The sequence below is a fragment of the Saccharomycodes ludwigii genome, chromosome III (assembly GCF_020623625.1).
Source record: "Saccharomycodes ludwigii strain NBRC 1722 chromosome III, whole genome shotgun sequence".
In the NCBI taxonomy this organism is placed as follows: Eukaryota; Fungi; Ascomycota; class Saccharomycetes; order Saccharomycodales; family Saccharomycodaceae; genus Saccharomycodes; species Saccharomycodes ludwigii.
In genome coordinates this window covers 1,558,648-1,578,251 of record NC_060202.1, presented here as the reverse complement: position 1 = coordinate 1,578,251, position 19,604 = coordinate 1,558,648, and the positions used below count along the sequence as shown (strand labels likewise).

At 30.3% G+C, this 19,604-nt stretch overlaps 9 protein-coding genes and 1 non-coding gene across 10 annotated transcripts; 5 read left to right on the top strand and 5 right to left on the bottom strand.

Annotated features, from left to right (window-relative positions):
• Window positions 1-461: 461 nt before the first annotated feature.
• IBD2 (Ibd2p) lies at window positions 462-1,547 on the bottom strand (the record flags this gene model as incomplete). Its single annotated transcript, XM_046077600.1, has 1 exon — window positions 462-1,547. One exon carries the CDS (start codon window positions 1,545-1,547, stop codon window positions 462-464), a length of 1,086 nt encoding a protein of 361 aa, XP_045935387.1.
• Window positions 1,548-2,047: 500 nt separating this feature from the next.
• RIA1 (GTPase RIA1) lies at window positions 2,048-5,476 on the bottom strand (the record flags this gene model as incomplete). The annotated part of the gene is made up of 1 exon (XM_046077599.1): window positions 2,048-5,476. One exon carries the CDS (start codon window positions 5,474-5,476, stop codon window positions 2,048-2,050), a length of 3,429 nt encoding a protein of 1,142 aa, XP_045935386.1.
• A 382-nt stretch (window positions 5,477-5,858) lies between these two features.
• On the top strand, window positions 5,859-6,101 carry SCDLUD_002947 (uncharacterized protein; the record flags this gene model as incomplete). The annotated part of the gene is made up of 1 exon (XM_046077014.1): window positions 5,859-6,101. The coding sequence occupies one exon, from the start codon at window positions 5,859-5,861 to the stop codon at window positions 6,099-6,101; it is 243 nt and encodes an 80-aa protein (XP_045935385.1).
• A 96-nt stretch (window positions 6,102-6,197) lies between these two features.
• CHS7 (Chs7p) lies at window positions 6,198-7,208 on the bottom strand (the record flags this gene model as incomplete). The annotated part of the gene is made up of 1 exon (XM_046077598.1): window positions 6,198-7,208. The coding sequence occupies one exon, from the start codon at window positions 7,206-7,208 to the stop codon at window positions 6,198-6,200; it is 1,011 nt and encodes a 336-aa protein (XP_045935384.1).
• Window positions 7,209-9,053: 1,845 nt separating this feature from the next.
• RPL42A (60S ribosomal protein eL42) lies at window positions 9,054-9,371 on the top strand (the record flags this gene model as incomplete). The annotated part of the gene is made up of 1 exon (XM_046077597.1): window positions 9,054-9,371. A coding segment is annotated over one exon (318 nt), but the record flags the coding sequence as incomplete, so codon positions are not given.
• A 953-nt stretch (window positions 9,372-10,324) lies between these two features.
• Window positions 10,325-12,535, top strand: CBK1 (serine/threonine protein kinase CBK1; the record flags this gene model as incomplete). The annotated part of the gene is made up of 1 exon (XM_046077596.1): window positions 10,325-12,535. One exon carries the CDS (start codon window positions 10,325-10,327, stop codon window positions 12,533-12,535), a length of 2,211 nt encoding a protein of 736 aa, XP_045935382.1.
• Window positions 12,536-12,781: 246 nt separating this feature from the next.
• Window positions 12,782-12,984, bottom strand: SCDLUD_002943. The gene has a single exon (XR_006829218.1). It is a non-coding gene; the product is annotated as a snR32 (small nucleolar RNA).
• Window positions 12,985-13,330: 346 nt separating this feature from the next.
• Window positions 13,331-14,128, top strand: SCDLUD_002942 (uncharacterized protein; the record flags this gene model as incomplete). Its single annotated transcript, XM_046081581.1, has 1 exon — window positions 13,331-14,128. The coding sequence occupies one exon, from the start codon at window positions 13,331-13,333 to the stop codon at window positions 14,126-14,128; it is 798 nt and encodes a 265-aa protein (XP_045935381.1).
• A 531-nt stretch (window positions 14,129-14,659) lies between these two features.
• Window positions 14,660-16,255, top strand: SCDLUD_002941 (uncharacterized protein; the record flags this gene model as incomplete). The annotated part of the gene is made up of 1 exon (XM_046081580.1): window positions 14,660-16,255. The coding sequence occupies one exon, from the start codon at window positions 14,660-14,662 to the stop codon at window positions 16,253-16,255; it is 1,596 nt and encodes a 531-aa protein (XP_045935380.1).
• A 683-nt stretch (window positions 16,256-16,938) lies between these two features.
• SCDLUD_002940 (uncharacterized protein) lies at window positions 16,939-17,661 on the bottom strand (the record flags this gene model as incomplete). Its single annotated transcript, XM_046077594.1, has 1 exon — window positions 16,939-17,661. The coding sequence occupies one exon, from the start codon at window positions 17,659-17,661 to the stop codon at window positions 16,939-16,941; it is 723 nt and encodes a 240-aa protein (XP_045935379.1).
• Between the last annotated feature and the right edge of the window lie 1,943 nt (window positions 17,662-19,604).

Genomic DNA, 19,604 nt, shown 5'->3' with positions numbered 1-19,604 from the left:
GTATTTATATTATTGGCATGTTATTTTGCTGGTCAGAGCTCTGTAAGTGTCAACAAAAAGGTTGTGTTTATATTATTATTTTTTTTTTTTTTTTGCTGACACTGACTCAACAACACCATGAAGCCCATTGCCGAAAGAAAAAAACGTTTAGATGAAAACAGTTTCTGCTGGTCCTGACGTGTGTGCTACGCGAAACGAAATTGTTTACACAAACAAACAAACAGACCCAGCATTAGTAAACAAATATCATAAACAAAGTTTTCTTTTTTTTTTAAAAAATATAAACAAATAAGTCTCACTTTATAAATAAATACACAACCATAACATTTAATTATTAAAAAAAAAAATTAAAAAAGAGTGTATATCCTTTCCATATATATTTACAACAAAAATAATTTTAGACCCTAAACAACGTACTACTATACAAGTAGAATAATTCTGCCTCCAACTAAAACTCTTGCTCACTCAACGTGGTGTCCAAAAGTATGACAAGTGCATCCCTTTGTTTTTTTATTAAACCATTTAATAGTATTAATAGGGAATTCACCAAATACCAAGTAATATTCACAAAAAACGCATAATGGCTTTTCCAGATATGCTAAGTAACTAAAGTTAGGTTCTTTTCTAGCATTATGGTTTTTTATTAATTCTTCTGGAAGCATTTTGAACAAATTGTTATTACATTTACTTTTAGTGGCCGTATGATGTTCAAATTCATCAGGACAACATTCTCTACGATCATGTTCCACATTAAAGTGGTCCTGCTGATTAATGTCGCCATATAATTTGTCTTCTGTATCGCATTCTTTATTTTTATTCTTTGCCTTTTTTTTTTTTTTTTTTTTTTTTTTCTTTTTCTTATTCCTTAAACGACTCGCAGCTGCATCGTTTTTATCACAAACAACATCGATGTTATTATCTAAAGTTGTTTCAAACAATCCGTTAATTTTATCTTCGATTGCAGCATTCAATGTATTCATCTCTTTTTCATCCAAAACTTCCATTCCATCATTCTCTCTTAGAATATCTTGTGTGATCATAATATCGCATTCATCTTTCTCTATCAGGTCTCTTTTATTATTATTAGCACCACTTGTGGTAAACCTTATTTCAAAGGAATTACCATAGGATTTATTAGGCTTTGTTGGTTCATGGATATGGTAATTACCTAAATTATCCAAGTCCATTGTTTCATTGTCTTCAGAATCACTATCCTTGTCCATAATAACGTCATTATTACTATAATGTTGGATTTTACTACAATCAGCATTATTATTTTCATTGTCAACAATTAACAAATCATTAGAGCTGTTCTGTTGTCTCTTGTTATTCCAGCGATTTTCTTCTTGTTCCTCATTTTCGTTGCACGGTATTCCATCTAAATAATGTGTAGAGCCACCAATAGCATTTGAATTTCGCAGTTTTGTATTCCAAAACTCTGGATCATCAAATGTCTTTGCTAATGCTTTTAGCCCCTCTGTAACCATTAAATTAAAATCAATAGGCCCATCTTTAGACACTATTTCAATAGATGCTTTTTTAGTCATTTATCTAAAGAATTTTTTTTTAAAAAAAAAAAAGAAAAAGAAAAAGAAGAAAAAAAGAAAAGGAGAAAATATTTTGTATTGGTGAGACCTTACAAATTCGGTTGGAATTATCCTAAGTATGTATATAAATATTGAATAAATGATTTACTCTTCTGATTTATTATGAGTTACCTCTCCCGCTGTTTTGTATCATAATTCTAGCTATGACAGTTCTCGAGTTATTCCAAAAATAAAAAACAAAATAAGAACTAGGATAATTATCAACAATGAAAAAGCTTAGAAAAAATTTTTTTAACTTAAAATCGACTTTTCTAAAGCATGGATAATAAACAGTACTTAAAAAAAAAAAAAAAAAAGGCTTACCCGACTTATTAAAAAAAAAAAAAAAAAAAAAAACATTTAAAATATCATTCCATAACAATGCAAATTGACTTATATCATACACAAAGATTTAACCGTTTTTATACACACAATATATAAGATAAAGCTTATAACAGTTATCAGTCCTTTTTTAAGGTTCTTTGTTTTTCAGCGTTTTTGACAACTTTTTCATCAACAAATAACCCCTTTCTTTTCCTAATTGCATTCATGTGCTTTCTAGCTATATTTTCCTTATCGGCAAACTCACCTAGTTTTTCCAATTCCTCTTCCGTGGTTGGAACCCAAAATGGATCCAAATCAATCGACTCAAATCCTGAAAATACCAATTGAGGTTGTGCTGCACCTGATGTTCTTTTCCGAATATCATCACTGAACCCAAAAGCTTCAACAACGGGTATACGTGCGATAATTTCGAAAAATGGAGTACCCTCTTTCATTTCTTCTGAAACAATTCTGCCATGTCTTTTTTGAACAACAGCGTAAACTTTCCCTAAAACTTCCACAGGTGCTTGGATAGCACATGAGTAAATAGCCAACATTATTCTTGGTGACCAGTCTAAAAATGATTCGTGGATAGCATCTCTTGTGCAAGTCATAAACCGACCACTCAAATTTGGAACTACTATTTGATAATTTGGAACACATAATGCAGCAATCTCTTCTTCGGTCATCTTATAAACATCATCTACAATTATTGCCATTCCTTGGACTTCTTCTTTACACAAAGGTCCTTCATTGCACGCTAATTGAAACCCATTGATTATTGAATCCGCATAGGCAAATTTGTCTTTAGAAACAAACTCAAAGTAATTTCTTAAAACATTATTCGAAGAAAAAAGGATATTTGGCCCACATCTTTTACCACCAAATGAGGTTATGTTTGAAACATTTAATGGTTTTGGCAATAATTTGCTTATATTCTCTTTAAATTTAATATCAATCTTTTTATGTTTATTCATTTGTTTGATGGATTCTTGATTATTTATGAGAAACTGAGTGAGCTCTCTAGCCAATGGCATAGTATGTAACGTTAATTTATATTCGCCCAAGTTAAACTGAACAAAACCTCTTCCAGCTTCTGAGTTACGGGGAGGATTCATATCAGTCGTCGAAATATATGTTTCCATGTATGGAATGACTGGGTCACTTCTTGTGATCTCAATGCCTGCAAATCTCTCTTCTAAATCATTTAAACACCTTTCCAAGTGTAATTCACCGGCGGTGCACAAAATATGTTCGCCATTATCTTCAACATACGTTTCCACACATGGATCCGCTTGGTTTAATAATTCTAATCCTCTAACCAATTTATTCATCTGAGTAGGGTCTGCTGATTCCAAAGCAACACGAACAATTGGTCGAGAGTGAAAGGTACTCCCTGCCAAATTGACACCCTTGATACCAGGCTCGATCAATGTACCATTTTTTAAAATTTTATGATCTAGTCCTGCTATGCCTACAATATTACCTGCTGGAACTTCGTTTAAAGAAATTAAGTCTTTTCCCATAAACAAATACAAATCAGTAATAACTGCACTTTTAATATGTTTATCAGGTGTTGAAGGATCATACTTTGGTTCCAATATGGATATTTCTTGACCAATTTTTAGTGTGCCACTATAAATCCTTGCAAATCCAACCAAAACTTCATTTGATACCTCTTCTAAACTTTCTTCCTCTTCTGCTTGGTAGTCCATTGGTTCCTCCTCTTCATATTCAAATAGAGAACTTAAGGGATCGTTGGGATCAATAGGGGGCGGAACATAATTATTCACATCTAATCCAGTAGTGTCATCCACATAACTGTCTTCATTATCGTCGGAACCATACTCATTAGAATCTTTCTCATATTCAAAGTCTAGATGAAATTCAGGCGCTGGAGCAGAAACAATCTTGAATTCATCAGTATTTGTGATGTTACTAGTATCATTCACATTAATCACTTTGGATTTTTTCTTAAGCCTTTCCATCCCATCAATATTGGGTGTTGTGACAGTATCTTTGGCTCTGGAATAAAGTGCATCACCATCGTCATACGATTCTTGTACGTCTTTATTTTTCTCATTTTTCCTGTTTTGTGTTTTTTTTTTTCCATCTTCATTTTGTGCGTTCAGCTTTGCAAGAATTTCAGCTCTTTCTGCCGCTTTAGCTACCTTCAAAGCCTCTAATCTTGCAGTCCTAGCAAGCTGTGCCAGTTGGTTAGTTGGAGCCTCATTAACTTCGTTTTTAATAGGTAATTCTTCCCTTGGAATAGATAGCATTTTAGAGACATATGCTGAAACAGGGCCTTTACAATCACATCTTTCCATGGCACTTTTTAAATCCACGTCAATTAAATCAGCGTTTGGTGTAACACTTAAAATAGACTCAATCTTTTCAGCTTGTGAATCGACAGGAGAGGGAACTTTCTCAATACAGGTTAATAAAACTGCAGTGCTTACGGGTAACCATTGACCCATTATGGTTTTCAACAACGCCTTATGGTCTTTGCTCCTTAAATCGCGTGGTGTTAATTTTACATCCAAAACTTTTGTAATTTTTTCAATGCCAGCTATATCTAACTGATGGTCACCTTGCTCAGTGGCATCACCTAAGACACACCCATACACTTTCCAGATATTATCCAAAATAAAAGATACAAACAAGGGTTTCAAATTTTTACCCTTTAGGGCTTTCTTTTCTATAATTTTTTTGGTCTTTGAATCCAAATAATAGTCACCCCACAAAACCTGATTCAATTTATTTCTATTCATTCCCAACTTTTTTTCGTAAAATTTTGCAATTTGATCAATATTGAACCCCCAACCATCAATAGCACTGGCAAAAATAACATTATTTTTTTCCGGATGGAAATATAAGTCAGAATCATCTTTCTCGACAAATTGAGTATCAATATTACCTGCCTCTATCTGTTCTCTCCAAGATAAATCATCCAGGGCTAAATCCCCAGCAAAAAAGGAACCTATAACAGAATTAACTTGTTCAATAACTTTGGTTAAATGGAAATACGTTTCTTCCGGTGACAGTTTCAATTCGGTGATTAAACGATCGATTTTATTTAAAACTAAAATAGGCTTCAACTTTTCCGTCCAACACTGTCTTAAAACAATAACTGTTTGCGAACAAACCCCTTCGACAACGTCAACCAAAACTACAGCACCATCGCATAAACGGCTTGCTGCGCTAACTTCACTGCTAAAATCAATATGACCTGGTGAGTCAATTAGATTGATTAAATGCTCATTGACTTGAACATTGGTATCTCCCTCCTCCTCCTCCTCTTTGTTGTTCAATTTTTTTAAAACACGGAAATATAAAGATATTGCAGAAGATTCCATTGTAATGCCTCGTGATTGCTCGTCCGGTCTAGAATCTAAATACCGTACTTTCCCTGCCAATTTAGTAGAAATAATCCCATTTGAAGCTAGTAATGAATCAGATAACGAGGTTTTCCCATGATCTACATGGGCCAAAATACAAATATTACGGATGTTTTTTGGATTTGCTTGTAATTTTGCACAAGTTTCAGGACTAAGTAATCGCCCCATTGCTTTAATATATGTCTTTTTTTTTTTTATTTTATTTGTTATTATACAGTTTTACAAATTAGATGTTTTAGTTTTTTAAGGCAAATGAAAAGTTGTTAGGGGGGGGCAGGAGGAATAGGTGAGCAACCTAAAACAAAAGGAAAGAAAAAGAAAAAGAAAAAAAAAAAAAAAAAAAAAGAAAAAGAAAAGAAAAAAAAAAAAAAAATTAACTAAAAAAAAAATAAGAAAAAAAAATTAACCAAAAAAGGTCGATCTATATAGGAAAAGTTAATATTTTAAATTTTATATTATTTTAATCAAAAAAAAAAAAAAAAATAACAAATATATATATATATATATGTGTGTGTGTGTGTGTGTGTTAAACAGAACGAAAAAAGAATAAATGACAACTTTAGCTGAGAATACTACAAAATGTCCAAACTGTAAATCGGACCTGGTCAATTGTTTAATCAATCAAAACCAAAGTTTGGTAATATGTCCAAATCAACAATGTTTATATCCTTTTGATCAGAATCGTGTAGACAATGAAATATTTTATGTAACAAATGAAGAATTATCAAAGATTGTCTCGGAAAAAGTAACAATGAAGGATATTTTTAATGACGAACAATTAAAAGATTTGTAATTTGTTAAAAAGTCCCAATAACATATATATATTGTTATAATTCACGTTATTATGGAATATGGAGAGGTATAAAAAGTACCCTTAACACTCATTTACCTACTTAATACCTAATTTATATTCATTATATATGGTTTCGTCTTCATTATTGAGATATACATTAAATTCCAAATCTTTCGAAGTATTAATGTCCCAAACTTTATAAATCATCATATATGAAAATAAGTTAAATAAACTTCCAAAAAACAAACCATCCAAATAATGTTTTGTCTTTTCACATACTATATCACTAATTCCAAAGGTAACTATTAGCCCTGTAACAAAAAACAATACATTTATACAAACAACACCAAATCCCCAATAATTTTTTGACACAAATATAGAAGCCAAAAATTGAGAGGCTATAAAAATCAGTATACAGAGAGCATTTGATACAAATATTACAGTCATTAATATAATGGCATGCTCGTTGTTATGGTTGCCATCGCCAACACTATTATTATTATTACTACTACTATCTGTAAACCATTTCAATGAAATTGCTAGACACGCAAACAAGTTCAAACTAAACCCTATAAATGATATGCCTCTGATTATAAACATACTTTTACGAGTACCATCTTCCCAAAATCTAAAATTTAACAAACCACTGACGGTTAGTGCCCAACATGAAGCACCAGCAAATGCAACTTGGATTGCTACAATATAGGAATATGATATAGAATTTGGTGGGGCAACGCCGCAATCAGCTATTAGGCTTAGCAAAATAAAACAAATAATTAGTTGAAATAGATACATATACTCATCTCTTCCAATAGCTGTGAATTTTTGTCTAATACTGTATAATATGATTGATAAAATAAATAGTGTGCCGATATTTATAATTGCATTACCTATCTGAAATATTATTGTATTTGCAACAAATATAGACCTACTGTAACATGTTGGTAAAATGTTTAATTTTAATGGATTTTTTAGAGGCTCATCAGTAAAAGTGTCCTTATTTTTGTACGTAATATTGTGTCCTGTAAGATAATCTGTTGATCTTATCAAAGTACATAACAGAATGGGTGTTTTAGAACATAAACGATAAAAGTTATTAAACTTCATATATATATATATAAGTGATGACTTTTTGTCTTGGTCTTTGTTGTTAAATTTCTTTTTTTTTTTTTTTTTTTTTATTTTAATATATTCAAGTTTTAATTAAGGATTGCAGCGTACAGTATTTAAGTATAATTAGTATTTTATTCCGCCAGTTTTTATATGCTATGATTAGTTTTGAAATGACATTGTCTTTGAATAAAAAAAAAAAAAAAAAAAAAAAAAGACAAGAAAAGAAAATAGAATGGCTAAGAGAATACAGTCATTTTGTATTTTATTTATTTTTGTGTTGTGCCAGATATACCCTGATTTAGGTCTACAAAATCAATAAAATAGCTTTTTATAAAAAAAGCAAAAAATTTTAATTATGACATCTTATACCATCTGTACATTTTACATTTTTAGAAGAAATTATTTTTTTTTTTAAAAGTTTTTCTCACAAAAATATATTAGGCAAGAAAAAAACATCCAAGATTATACAATTATGATTAAAATCTAACACAAATACATAAAATACGTTTATACGTTGTCTGATAATTTAGGCTTTTCTTTGGCATTTACTTCTTGATACAAATAATATATTTATGTTCTGATAAATGTTTGCTATCAACATGATGGTCAAAAAAAACTTCTTCAAGGCTCTCTAAATATTAGCAAGCCTTCCAACTATTTTTGAAAGAATTTTTTTTTTTTTTTTTTTTTTTTAAATTTTTAAATTTTTTTTTTTTTATTCTCTTATTTTATTTTTCTTCTTTTTTCCCTCAAATGTTTGGTTATACATTCTCTTCCCATATGAGAATTCGTGAAAGTTGTCATTTTCTTTAGTTAGTGTTGCTACTTGACATAGCGTTTAAACCTTTTCACTCTTGTAACTTACAAACTTGTTAAATTACTTTTCCGATCATTTTAATTTAGTAATTCTTTTGAAATATATATACTTTTCTACAGGCATCCATTCTTTTCTTAAAAAAAAAGAAAACTACTAACAAACAAGTTTAAAAAAGACAAGGCACAATGGGTATGTTTATAAACACAAGAATTTTTGTTGGAATTGAATCGTTAGAAAGATAATGTTGAGCGCGACGTAAACCTGCAATAATGGGTATTTGATTACAATAGTTGGGTGTTTCTGAATACACTAATATTTTTAGCACATATTAGAAAAAAAAATGATATACTGCAAAGACATAGTAATAAAACAACACATTTAGTTGGACCACTGAACAACATTACGATTAAAGAGTATTTAAAAAAGACACGTCCCATATCTTTTCGCTTTTTAGTGAAATGTTAGGTTTCTGAACCGTTTCTCAAATCTTGAGATATTTTTTACCCAGTAGAATTAAGTACTCTATGCAAATGAAATTAATTTGTTCTGTTTATCAGTACTAATACTCGTTGGTTGACATTATCCCGCTATTGAGATAGCAGGCTGTTAGAGAAGTGATACACCTTCATACATTTAAAAATGTTCGCATTAAGAAGATAAACTTGGTTTAGGAAGACTATTGTTTTTTTTTTGGTGTTGCAATTTGCAGTATAAGATGTTACTTTGCTATATCTGTCGCACTGTAGGATATTGTTGCTGTAGAAAAGTTTATTTGCTGTTTTCCTTTGAGCATTTTTTTAAAATAGGTTGTATCAATGTTTTATTTATTTTCGATTCACCAAGATTATATCGTTTAATTTTATTTTACTAACAGATGATTTCTAATTTAACTTTACTTCAACTTTTTATTTTTTTTTTTGAATATTATCTTTTTAAACTTGCTTTTGATTATATGCAACATGAAAAAGGAAGAGGGAAAAAAAAATAAAGTGTGGTATAACATATGTAATTATTTTTGAACAGTTAACGTTCCAAAGACCAGAAAGACTTACTGTAAGGGTAAGAACTGTCGTAAACACACCCAACACAAGGTTACCCAGTACAAGGCTGGTAAGGCTTCCTTGTTTGCTCAAGGTAAGAGACGTTATGATCGTAAACAAAGTGGTTTCGGTGGTCAAACTAAACCAGTTTTCCACAAGAAAGCTAAGACTACCAAGAAGGTTGTTTTAAGATTGGAATGTGTTGCTTGTAAGGCCAAGACTCAATTGTCTTTGAAGAGATGTAAGCACTTTGAATTGGGTGGTGAAAAGAAACAAAAGGGTCAAGCTTTACAATTTTAAAGGGATTGATAATTATTATTTTCAATTTTTTGCCTGTGTTTGTTTTTTCATCCTTTTTGATTATAGTATAAATATAATATAATACATATGTATATATATATATATGTTTATATATATAATTATTATTTTTTAACTTAATATAGTATAATACTTGAGAAGTGAAGTGAATTTACTAAATTTAAAAATTCGGATCGAGAACCATTGTGTATTAAATTTTTTTTTTTTTTTTTAATAAGCAAGGAATATTGTTTAAAACTTGAAGGTTGCTTTTAGGGACCTAGCAATGGCAATTTTCGGGCACTAAAGCATTCATGGAATTGTTATTACTTTTGCAATTGAATGAGTTCTTTGTTTCACCTGGTGTTTTGTAATTCAACTTCTCATAAATTTAATAAGGAAAGAAGATAACTTGAAATTTATGCATGATATTGTTCCAAAACATGATTACATAGCTAATTCCTAATGGGAAGAATCAAACTTGATTCATGAAGAGAGCTAACAAAATATAATAACTTTATTTGAATTTTTGTGTCAAGATAAATTCAAATATGTTTTCCACATGTTTCTATTCCTTACAAACTTTTAATCATACCTCTATGTTATTAATGAAATCACCACTTGTGAATGTATAAAAAGATTATGTGGCCTTTATTAAAAAATTGTATGAGATCTTTTCTAATAATTTATGAAAGAAAACTACAAAGATAATAATTTCAACTTAACCCGGCCATGATTTGTCGAAATTTTCTTTTTTTATTTTTTTTGTTTTGAAAAAAAAAAGAAACTTTTAATAAAAAAAAAAAAATATTGCCTAGGTTTTTTTTCTCTTTCGTTTATTGTTGTTGACATAAAGAGTTAAATTTAAAGAAAAAAATAAAAAAAATAAAAAAAGTGAAAAGGGACATATCATTAGTATAATTAATTTTAGCAGTCAGAAATATATATATTCAAAGATGTTTGGAATGAACAGTAAGAATAGTAACATTAATCAACATCAATATTATAATAATAATAATAATAATAATAATAATAATCAACAACAACAAATGTATGGCACTAATACTGGTAACAATACTCAATATCCATATAGTCAATACAATTATAACAATACTAGTAACAATGTTACAACATCCACTAACGATAATCACCAACAACAAATGTGTTACCAAGATAATCAATATATGCAAGGGTATCCCAATAATACATCTATTCCACACTATCAACAACAACAACAACAACAACAACAACAACAACAACAACAACAACAACAACAACAACAACAACAAGGAAATATAGCACCGCCACCTTCCGGGAACTCTCTCTATATGCATAATAATCATAGCAACTCTAACGTTAACAATACAGGCAATTCTAATGACCCTTCCAGTCCTACTGTCCAATTTGATCAAAAACAAAAACAAAACGCTTATAATGGTAATTTTAATAACTACACCCCTCATCAACAAGTAGATACCAGCACCACAAACAATAAACAAATAAAAAATAACAACGGGAATCCTATGGGAACCGGTGTTTTTCCACTTAATGATGGTAGCAGCAATACCCATTCTTCGTTGGTTGCCTCTGCGGCAAATACCAGAGAAACCACACCTACAAATAATGGTACTAATAATAACTATATGTATTTTGAGAGGAGACCTGATTTATTGAGCAAATCCACACAAGACAAAGCAGCTGCAGTTAAATTGCGTATTGAGAACTTCTATCAAACCTCGGTTAATTATGCAATTGAAAGAAACCAAAGACGAGTTGAATTAGAAACTAATTTACAATATCATCACCAAGATTGGAGTGATGAAAGGAAACAACGTGAATTGGGCAATTTAGGTCGTAAAGAATCTCAATTTTTAAGATTGAGAAGGACGAGATTATCACTAGATGATTTTAAAACGGTCAAAGTTATTGGTAAAGGTGCGTTTGGTGAGGTCCGGCTAGTACAAAAAAAGGATACTGGGAAAATATATGCTATGAAGACGCTATTGAAGTCTGAAATGTACAAAAAAGACCAACTAGCTCATGTTAAGGCCGAAAGAGATGTCTTGGCTGGTGCAGATTCTCCATGGGTTGTTTCTTTGTATTATTCTTTCCAAGATAGTCAATACTTGTATTTAATTATGGAATTTTTGCCTGGTGGTGATTTGATGACTATGTTAATTAGGTGGCAGATCTTTACTGAGGATGTTACGAGATTTTATATAGCCGAATGTATTTTGGCAATTGAGGCTATTCACAAGCTAGGTTTTATCCATAGAGATATTAAGCCGGACAACATTTTGATTGACATTAGAGGCCATATTAAACTAAGTGATTTTGGGTTGTCTACTGGCTTTCACAAGACACACGATTCTACGTATTACAAAAAATTACTACAACAAACAGCCACTGATGGGAGCAACGGTAACAGCAATAATACATTATCTAAACCCCCAAGTGCCAATACTGCTAGTCATAGAAATACAATGGTTGTGGATGCCATTCATCTAACAATGACCAATAGACAACAAATGCAAACGTGGAGGAAATCTAGAAGGTTAATGGCGTACTCAACAGTTGGTACCCCTGATTATATTGCACCGGAAATTTTTCTTTATCAAGGCTACGGGCAAGAATGTGACTGGTGGTCGTTGGGTGCGATTATGTATGAATGTTTAATTGGCTGGCCACCATTTTGTAGTGAAACTCCTCAGGAAACATATAAGAAGATCATGAATTTCGAACAGACTTTACAGTTTCCAGATGATATCCATATTAGTTACGAGGCTGAAGATTTGATTAGAAGATTATTAACACATGCTGATCACAGAATGGGTACAAACGGGGGAGCGAATGAAATCAAAACACATCCATTTTTTAGAGGTGTTGATTGGAATACCATACGTCAAGTTGAAGCGCCATATATACCTAAACTAAGTAGTATTACCGATACTAGGTTTTTCCCAACTGATGAATTGGAAAATATTCCAGATAGTCCTGCGATGGCGTTAGCTAAAGAGAAAGAAAGGATGTTGCAACAACAGCAACAGCCACAGCAACAAGCCGGTTATGAGGGTGTGATGACGAAGAAGAGTAGACAGCAGGACTTGCCATTTATTGGGTATACTTATTCTAGATTTGATTATTTAACTACGAAAAATGCATTGTAAATTTAGTTTAAGCGTTATTTAAATATATTTATAAACTTTACGTTTCTTTTTTTCTAATACTATTCGTAGTGATTAAAGTGGTTTAAAAATAAAAATAGGGATTTCAACTTTTACTAAGTTAAGGTTCAGCTGTTATAAAAATTAAATAATAACATCCGGTATGTATGATTACTAAGGTAAGGATAAAATCTACAAAATCTGCTATCTAAAGAGCAAAACAAAAGATATATATAATAATAATAAAAAAAATGTAGAATCAGCTGATTCCCAATACATCAATTATAATATTAAGAAATATAGTATATATCAGTATCAGGCGCCCAGCAACGACCTTAAGTTTGGTTTGATCTACGCACCACAGTAAACACAAATATGGTAACTTTATAGTAAACAAAAATAGTCAAAGATACCTGCTTATAACCTGTAGGCGATTAAAATAAATTGATGTTGTTTTTTTTAGGATTTTCTTTCTAATAATTGATACAGAAAATTCAAATAATTAATACATAGGAAACCTGAAATAAAAGAAATAGCTCTAAGAATTACTCTTTTTATAATAATACAATGAAAGGCAAAAATTGTTATTTATCTATGACAAAATATTTTCATACAAGTTTTATGAAACAAAAATAAAGAAAACAAAATTCAGATAGTATCGTCACAATTTGTAACCGGGTAACAGTGCTGTATAACAAGGGCTTTTATTTTATTCTATTTTGTAATTCAACAACGTCATCAATACACACATATATGTTATAAAGGTTTAACTGATATGTTTAACGAATAAAGTTAAAAATGGCTAATGGTTTACCTTACAAAATTGACCTTAACTCTATAGGGCCTACGACAAAGCAATATCCTGCGACAAAAGTCTTTGAATATAATAGTTCAAAACTAAAATTAGTTGCATGTGACAATTTTATATTCCATAAATCCAACGAAACAGGTATTAAAAGGTCAAAGCTAGAGTCAACCATTTACAAACATGTCTATAAAACTCTCAACTTATCCACTGCTACCTCTGGAAATGAGAATCAAGATGATTCAATTTTTTGTATGCATTGTGTTAATATGTTTCCAGCACAAGCCACTAAACGTAAATATAGTCCTTATGCAAGTAGCAATCTTAAGGCACATATGACTACCATTCATGGTATTAAAAGAGAAGATCTAGATCACCCCAATTTCAACTATTTATTACCAAAGTTAAAAAATTCTGAGTCAAATTATAAACGTTTATTTATTAGAGATGATATATTTAACCAAATAGTGTGTCATAATTGCCCTGTTTACAAATTGACATCTAACACTGTGAATAATGATAATATAAACAGATATTTCCAGAATGTAGAGCATGAGCTTCAGGAAAAAGAAGATTTTAAAAATACAATTGGCTTGTCCAATTATAAGTTTATTTGGTCAACATTGAATGAGGTTAATAATATGTATATTGATTTATTTCAAAAAAATTGTGGTGGGAACTTTTGTGGTATTCGTATAGAACAAGTTCGTTGTTTTCCACATATTTCAGGTATTATATTTGATACAATCCGCAAAAATATAACAATTGACAAGGAAGATGCTGATATTTGAAATCAATTGGTTGACGTAAATGATATTTGTGCCCAACAGGTGATTGGAAAGGATAGTATCAGTGAAGATTATATTCGAACAAGATTAACAGAATACAGTGCAACGGCATCACACACATCTCAAGATGCAGTTATTGACAACGGCGAAGATAATTATACAAAATATAAAGAAATATCTGATGATTTGGTTTCGTGTTTGATTGAAAATACGATAGAATCGTCAGTAACTGATGAGGGCTTAGAAAATTCAGTGTTTGATTTTAAAGGTTTGAGACGGGCAATTAAAAAAGTTTATTCATTAAACAACTCATTTGCCCGTAATAGGAATACAATCACAGAATTTTCGAAAAAAAATTTTGAATAAGGAGTTGACCATAAAATTTGCATGTAAAACTCGATGGGGAAGTTATTATGAGCAACTAAAAAGATTTATTGAATTAAAACCCGTATTTCAATCAGATTTGTTCACAAGTGAATATGGTTCAAAAGATTTTATTTTGACGGAGAAACAATTTGATTTGATTTTATTGAGATGTTTGCTGATCACATGAAAGTTATAGATTTTTTGACAAAATACTTTAGTGATAACTATGCTTTTCATGGGGACATTCTTTATTCCTTGCATATTCTCAAATTATTTATTTTCAACTGTTTTTCTCATGATGATGAACTTTGCAAAGAATTGACCGACTCGATCCCAATTTTTAATAAATACTTTTCATACTATATGGAGAGCAAGCTTTGTTTATTAGGCACTTGTTTAAGTCCTCATTACTTGGTTAATATAGACTCTCATACAGATGGAATTCATTCAGAACAAATTATAGATTTGGTGTTGGCTGTAATTGTAGAAAAGTTTCTTCCTGATAACTTTAGTGGTTTTCACCAAACTTCCAGTAATTTTTATAAAGATACACATCTAAATTCTGATGCTGTTACTAGTGATGGTAACACAAATGTTTTTAATTCCACTGATTATAATGTATCTAATGCTTCTGGTAATTTGGTTAATATTTTTGATAACGGTTCTGCCAATAATGCAGCTGATGCCTCTGCTAAGGTTTGTGCTGATAACAAAGCTAATGCTTCTGCTAACGTTTCTGCTGATAATGGCGCTAATGCCTCTTGTAATGTTACTGCTGATAACGCAGCCAATGCTTCCGGTAATGTTACCGCTGATAATTCAGCCAATGCTTCTGCTAACATTTCTGCTGATAATGATGCTAATGCTTTTGGTAATGTTACCGCTGATAACGTAGCCAATGCTTCTGGTATCATTTCTGCGGATAACGAAGCTAATGCCTCTTGTAATGTTACTGCTGATAACGCAGCCAATGCTTCCGGTAAGGTTTCTGCTGCTAATGATGCTCCAACTTTTGATACTGAAGATAATGCTCCTTTTAATGTTATTGCTGATAATGCAGCTAATGATTCAGATAATTTCTCCTCTGATGATAATAATGTTTCTCATACTGAATCTGTCAATAATGCCTATAAATCATCCACTTTTTCAGACGAACAACTTTTAGCTAAATTAAAAACGCATCTGGATTCAATGAAAGAGCACTTAAAGTTGTCTAATAATGATTTGGATACAGCAAATGTAAAGTATACTCATCCTCAGCATACAAAATGTTTGGCTGATATTATTAAAGATGGTAACTTTTTTACAACACCAGATGAACCTAGTGAAAAGAGTTTTTTGAGTATTCTTAGAAAAGATATAAAAGAAGGTTTATTTGTTATTAAAAAAGAGTTTAAAAGAAAACATAATTCCTGTTTTAAAAAATATTATATTGAACAAATAAGAAAATATGAAAAAGATGGTATTATTGGGCATAGTGAGATGTGTATTTCAACCTTAATTTCAAACTTCAGAATATATGATGAGTGTATACAAGAAGTTAAAGATCCTATATTTAAAGCAATCTTCCACCTTTTAAAATCCCTTCCTACCTCCTCAGTTGCTTCCGAAAGAACTTTTTCTCAATTAGGTAGTATATATTCGGATCGAAGAGATAACTTATCTTCTGAACATGCCAAATTATTATTAAAGCTTAAACTTTTTGATAATATCATTCCTGAAGCAAATTTAATTGAATCGTTGGAAAAGAACAGTCCATTTTAATTTAATTTTATGTGCCTAAAATGCTATTTATATTGACCTTAGTTTTCTGCTTATGTATTTTAATTTATTTTTTTTTGTTTGTACTTTAGTGATAATTATTAGCATTTAGGAAAGTTATGATTATTTTTCAAAAACACAATTTCTATAATTCTTTAACAAACAAAAAAAAAAAAGAATTAAAAAAAAAGGAGAGAATATTTTTTTTCTATTTTGTCCGAGGTTCATTTTACCACGTTATTTTTTTTTTTTTTTGATTTCCAGTTAAAAAAACAAACCCGCGCAAAACTCTGATATATATCAAAGATATTTGCATCCCACACTTCACATGAGTAAAACTGCTATAAGAGAGGAAAAGAAATAAGGGAGAGAAAGAAGAAAGAAGGGGAAAAAAAAAAAAAAAAAAAACTCCCTTATGATCACCATCTTAGGTGTATAATCCTTGCTAACTTATTCCCTTAAAAAGCAACCCTTGATAAAATCTATTGAAGCTTGTACGTTAAGGTAAAAACAGTACAAATAAATATATTTATGTAGACGAATAGAATTTTAATTCACACATAAAAAAGGGAGGGGAAGAAGAAAATATATTTTTTTTCTGAATAGTCAGATAATGTTTAAAAAAATAAGTTGATACATCATAGTTTTAGGGGAGAAAGAAGAAGAAGAAAAGCTTAAAATGTAATTTAATTATCCTTGTTCTTTCCAGCACCAGTAGCGACACCCGGATGTAGTGATTTATATAATTTATAAAACCCAAAACCAACAAGACTTAACGTATACATAATAATACTTTTTATGGGTTCCCTAACATCCAAAAATGGGTAAGGGAATTTCTGAGTAGTTAAGTCTGTGATTAAATAATTTAGCCATAATTTGTAGGAAGTAGCCAATACCAAACAAGACAATAGTGCACCCAGATCGCTAAATTTATTAAATCTCACCTTTTTGAATTTGAAATAATCAATTAACAAACCAATGAGGGGGAATAGATGCAAAAACATATCGACATAAATAGGCAAAGCAACCTTAATAACTGGAGTCCCATCAGAAACTGTTCTACTCTGATAGATTAAACCGATGAAAAATAATCGTAGTGGCCAATAAACTAGGGTTACAATGGTTTCTACTACTAAAACAATGGGTAACAACACTTCTGTAGATATACATCCGTCGAGACTACCCGAGCGATTAGTTAGAACCCCACCTATTCTAGAAATATTATACAATATAGTAAAAAATAAAGAGATATTAGTTAAAAATTGTTTATGGCCCGCTGCTCTTAATGTGTCTGGTAAGTGAACCAGAGTACAACGGTATAGCCCATAAGTAGAAGTGCTTAACAAAAGACCATTCAATATTAAAATAGAGCACTTTTTATTATTATTTGACTTTGCAGCAGGAGTCATTATCGGTGTGTAGTAGAATTCTATAAGCTTATTTACTGTTTGTGGCAAGGTAGCATAGGATATTAAAAAAAAAAAAAAAAAAAGGAAAAAATAAAAAAAAAATAAAAAAAATTAAAGCCAAAATAAATTAAAGTGAAATGAAAGAGGTGCTAAGTAAAAGAAAAAGGAAAAAAAAAAAAAAAAGCGATAATTAAGTCTTATGAGGTAAATTAGATCTACATCGGTACCAACAAGCCCTTTACGTGGAATACACAAGGCGTTTCTCTCCCCCGCGGTATTTTAAATTCACCGAATTGCATGTCAATATAACTAATGGTATTAATTACTTGTACTAATTAGGAAATACGTTTGTTGGTATCCCATAAACAAAAAAAGAATAAAGGGATTAATTATCATCAAAAAAATTTAACAGAGAGTTTTGCAAAAATCTATTTACACCAACGCAACTTGAAGCACAAAAGGAAAAAATATATATTTTTTTTTTTTTTTTTTTTATTTGTGTTTTATATTTTCATTTATTTTCAGTAAACAAATAATATACTCGGTATGTTAAAATCCAAAGTCCGAAATTAAATAAATATTTCCCATATATTTTGTATGGAAATGTTTTGCAATCACGAATATATCTTTCATCATGTTTTTGATATTACCGCTTTAAGGAATTTTTACAAAAAAAAAAAAAAAATTAAAGATACACAATTGTAGCATCTTACTAAGTGCTGTTGATAGTTAAATTAAAATAATATCACACTAAATAGCCGAGATATAAATATAGTTGATAAATAATTCCAGTATATCGCTGATAGCAGCTACTAGTATATAAAATAATACATGTTTTTAGTACCAAATAGACGGGAACAAAGTTTTAAAAACGGGAGCGTAACAAAGATAGATTAACAAGGAAAAAAGTAAACAAAAACAAAATATAAGAAATAACAACTTCTAAAAAAAAAAATAAAACAATTCAAACAATGCACAATAGAGAAAAATGAGTGAGTAGATTGGAAAGAAAATTTCAGTTAATCCAGTTTACCCGGTCACATATCGTTAAATACTTTTTTTATTGTATTAATTAATGGATTAACTTTGATACTAACCAAAAGGGAAAAAATAAACTTTTTTTTTTTTTTTTTTTTTTTTATTTGGTTAAATTTTGTAGTTGCTATCACCATTATTACAACAACAACAACAACAAAAGTAAAATAAATAATAATTGGTTGGCTATTAACTTCATTGGATCATTAATGTATGTATATATATATATATATTTTTTTTTCCCTTTTTCTTGGTACAAGTGACTTCTGCCGAGCGATTTTTTATTGACTATATATACATTGTTTAACTTTTAAATTTCCACAAATTCACAAATATATGTGCCCTAGTTTATGACCTATTCAGTACACAAGAGTGAGAGTTATGGCAACAAAGCCATACAATTTCTCAACATAATGTAATACGGGGATAGTGCTCCTTTATATTACTTCATCAAAAATCGTTTCTGTTTGTTATTATTTCTTATCATTGCGATATATTCCTAATTAGGAAATGTGAGCACTATTCACATATTTTTTCCCTATTGAGATTGAATCTGCCTATTTTCTGTCTAGCTCTTTCAAAGTGTTTTTTTTTTTAGGCAGAAAAAGACAGAAAAAGGGTGAAAATAAGATGTAAAGCTGAAAAGTGGAGAAAGGATGAAGGAGAATTTCTTTCCGAAATTACGATTGATTTTTTTTTAATACTTTTTAGATAGAGCACCCACACTTTATCGTTACAAAACCCTGTAGGACTAATGTAAAAAGAAAAAGTTGATAGATAGTACCACCATTTTAGTTTTTCTTCAGAAACCATTGTACACAATGCAAAAAAAAAAAGGAAATATTATCTACTTAACATAAATGAATACTAAGAAAGAAAGAAAGAGGAAAAAAAAAAAAAAAAAAAGC